General features: G+C 30.5%; 1 protein-coding gene across 1 annotated transcript; it reads right to left on the bottom strand.

The window, feature by feature from the left end:
• Positions 1-309: 309 nt before the first annotated feature.
• On the bottom strand, positions 310-1,233 carry LOC131997875 (uncharacterized). The gene has a single exon (XM_059369732.1). It carries the CDS (start codon positions 1,231-1,233, stop codon positions 310-312), a length of 924 nt encoding a protein of 307 aa, XP_059225715.1.
• Between the last annotated feature and the right edge of the window lie 924 nt (positions 1,234-2,157).

A 2,157-nucleotide genomic window follows, 5' to 3' on the forward strand; every position in this document is an offset into this window, starting at 1 on the left:
GACACAAAAAGAAAAATCAGGGAAGATAAAATTAATACATATGCATGGGGCCATTATAAAATGGCAACCGAAAACAACTTACAGAGCATAAGTATAGATTATACAACGGAAATGGATGTAGACAATATCGAATCTTATAGTGATAACGATTTAAGGGACCTGCTTGACTACCTTAATATGTAAAAAAAAGCTACAATTTTATAATTTACCTTTAAGGCTTATTTATTTTAATAGTTAAATACTTGATAAGAAAATTAAAATTAAATAAAATAAAAAAAAAAAATATTTTCAATAAAATGTGTTTGTTTATTAAATGATTTTTCGAACAGTTCCAGTCAAAGGTGTGTATTCGATGAAACGATCGTGTATTATTAAACAATATGCCGACGTATTTTCAGGAATGGATTGGCTGGTTTCGAATTCAATTTTAACATCAATAGGCCCGGCTTTTATTGTCTCATTTTGATGACTAACATCAATTACAGTTATAGGGGTTTCTTTGAATTCATCACATGACAGGAGAGGTTGCGGTTCCTTCAAATAAAAGCTTTGTTGAAATCTTGCATACATATCATAAAGAACTGCATAACGATTATCATCAAATTTTATATTAAGGTCATCGTATGGGTAAATATCTGAATTTAAATGTACTTTGAAATTTGTTAAGTTACAATGGATAAATTTTTTGTTATTTTCAAATGCAAATACTAAAAAACGTGGTCTCTCCCTATTTACAGAAAGTTTAACGTTCCAATTGCACTTGACTGCACCGGGAAATGTAGGATTAAAATGACAATCCCAGCTACGAAACGTGATTGGTATAGTCTTTCCATCTTTAATTGTTTTCATTATTTTTAGCTTCGTTTCATCTGAGATATGAACATGGGGAATTCTCCATGTTATATTCGTTATATTAATTTTAACTTTTTCCGTTTGGGTAGTTGAATAGCAGGCATTCAAATCAGTGGAACTTCGTAGGAGTATAAGGTCATGTTTACAATTTAAAACAACTTTCGTGAAATCCTCAGAAAATCCCAATAACTTATTTAGTGGCACATAAAAATTGAACTTCTGCTTGTTCAAATCGGTTTCTTTGCTCCAGCCAGCATTCAGCATCATATTATTTTCAATACTATTTATTGAAATGTAGTTTTTTAAAGTACTTGAAATGCCCAAATATCGTGTTCTATCTATTTCTACACCATTAATTTCATAGCGAATTTCATCAAACATATACGCAACACAGTTATTTCGCAATCGTCCATTAAGTGTACTTTTTCCATCTTCCAGTGTAATGGAACCCTCTATATATAGGTAGCTTTCGCTAGGTAGGATATATAAATCTTGATTTTGAATTGTTATTCTAATTTCGTCATTATTTTTGAAGGATTGAATATATGGTACGTAGCTATGATAGTCCTTTTTAACAATATTATCATCAGAGTATGGTTTCTCTAGTACATTTAAAATTTCAGACATGGCTTTTTAATTTTAATTTTAAGGATTTTAAAAACAATTTATTTTCTTGAGTTAAAAGCCGTCTTTTATTGTTGACAGCTCGAATCGGAATGTTATGTTTGGTCATTTTATTATTATATTTATTAAAAATAATCATTTTGATTTAGGTTTAAGATGTAATCGAAGTGTTATTTCTTCCCCTCTAAAATTAATCAGACGCGTTTCTTGATCAACAATCCAAACTTTTATGCGACTTATTTCGTTAACGTTTACTGGTAAATAAATAAGGTTCCTGGGAATTTCGTCTAATTTATATCCTGGAGACACGTTTATTGCGAACTCATGGATAATATGTGCTGGAGAATTATTCATATATGCTCCAGTTGTAATATTACAACAAATTTGAATTGCATTTACTTTCATGATGTTTACTGGCATGTGAGACGTATGCTTTATGTTAGGGACTAAAACTCGATCTTCAAATCCAAACAACGGACCAATAGACCGATCTTGATGGAAATTTATAACATGTTCCGAAGAAAAAATTTCGATTTGAAGTGTATTGTTATTTGCTTCTATATCGAGAGTATTAAGCGCGTTCTCCTTTCTATAAGCGCTTTTTATAAAGTCTACAATATCTTCGAGTTCGTACGATCCAACAGGAATTTCAATAACACTATCACCAATATGAAACAAATT

This window comes from Stomoxys calcitrans, chromosome 5 (genome assembly GCF_963082655.1).
Source record: "Stomoxys calcitrans chromosome 5, idStoCalc2.1, whole genome shotgun sequence".
Classification (NCBI taxonomy): domain Eukaryota; kingdom Metazoa; phylum Arthropoda; class Insecta; order Diptera; family Muscidae; genus Stomoxys; species Stomoxys calcitrans.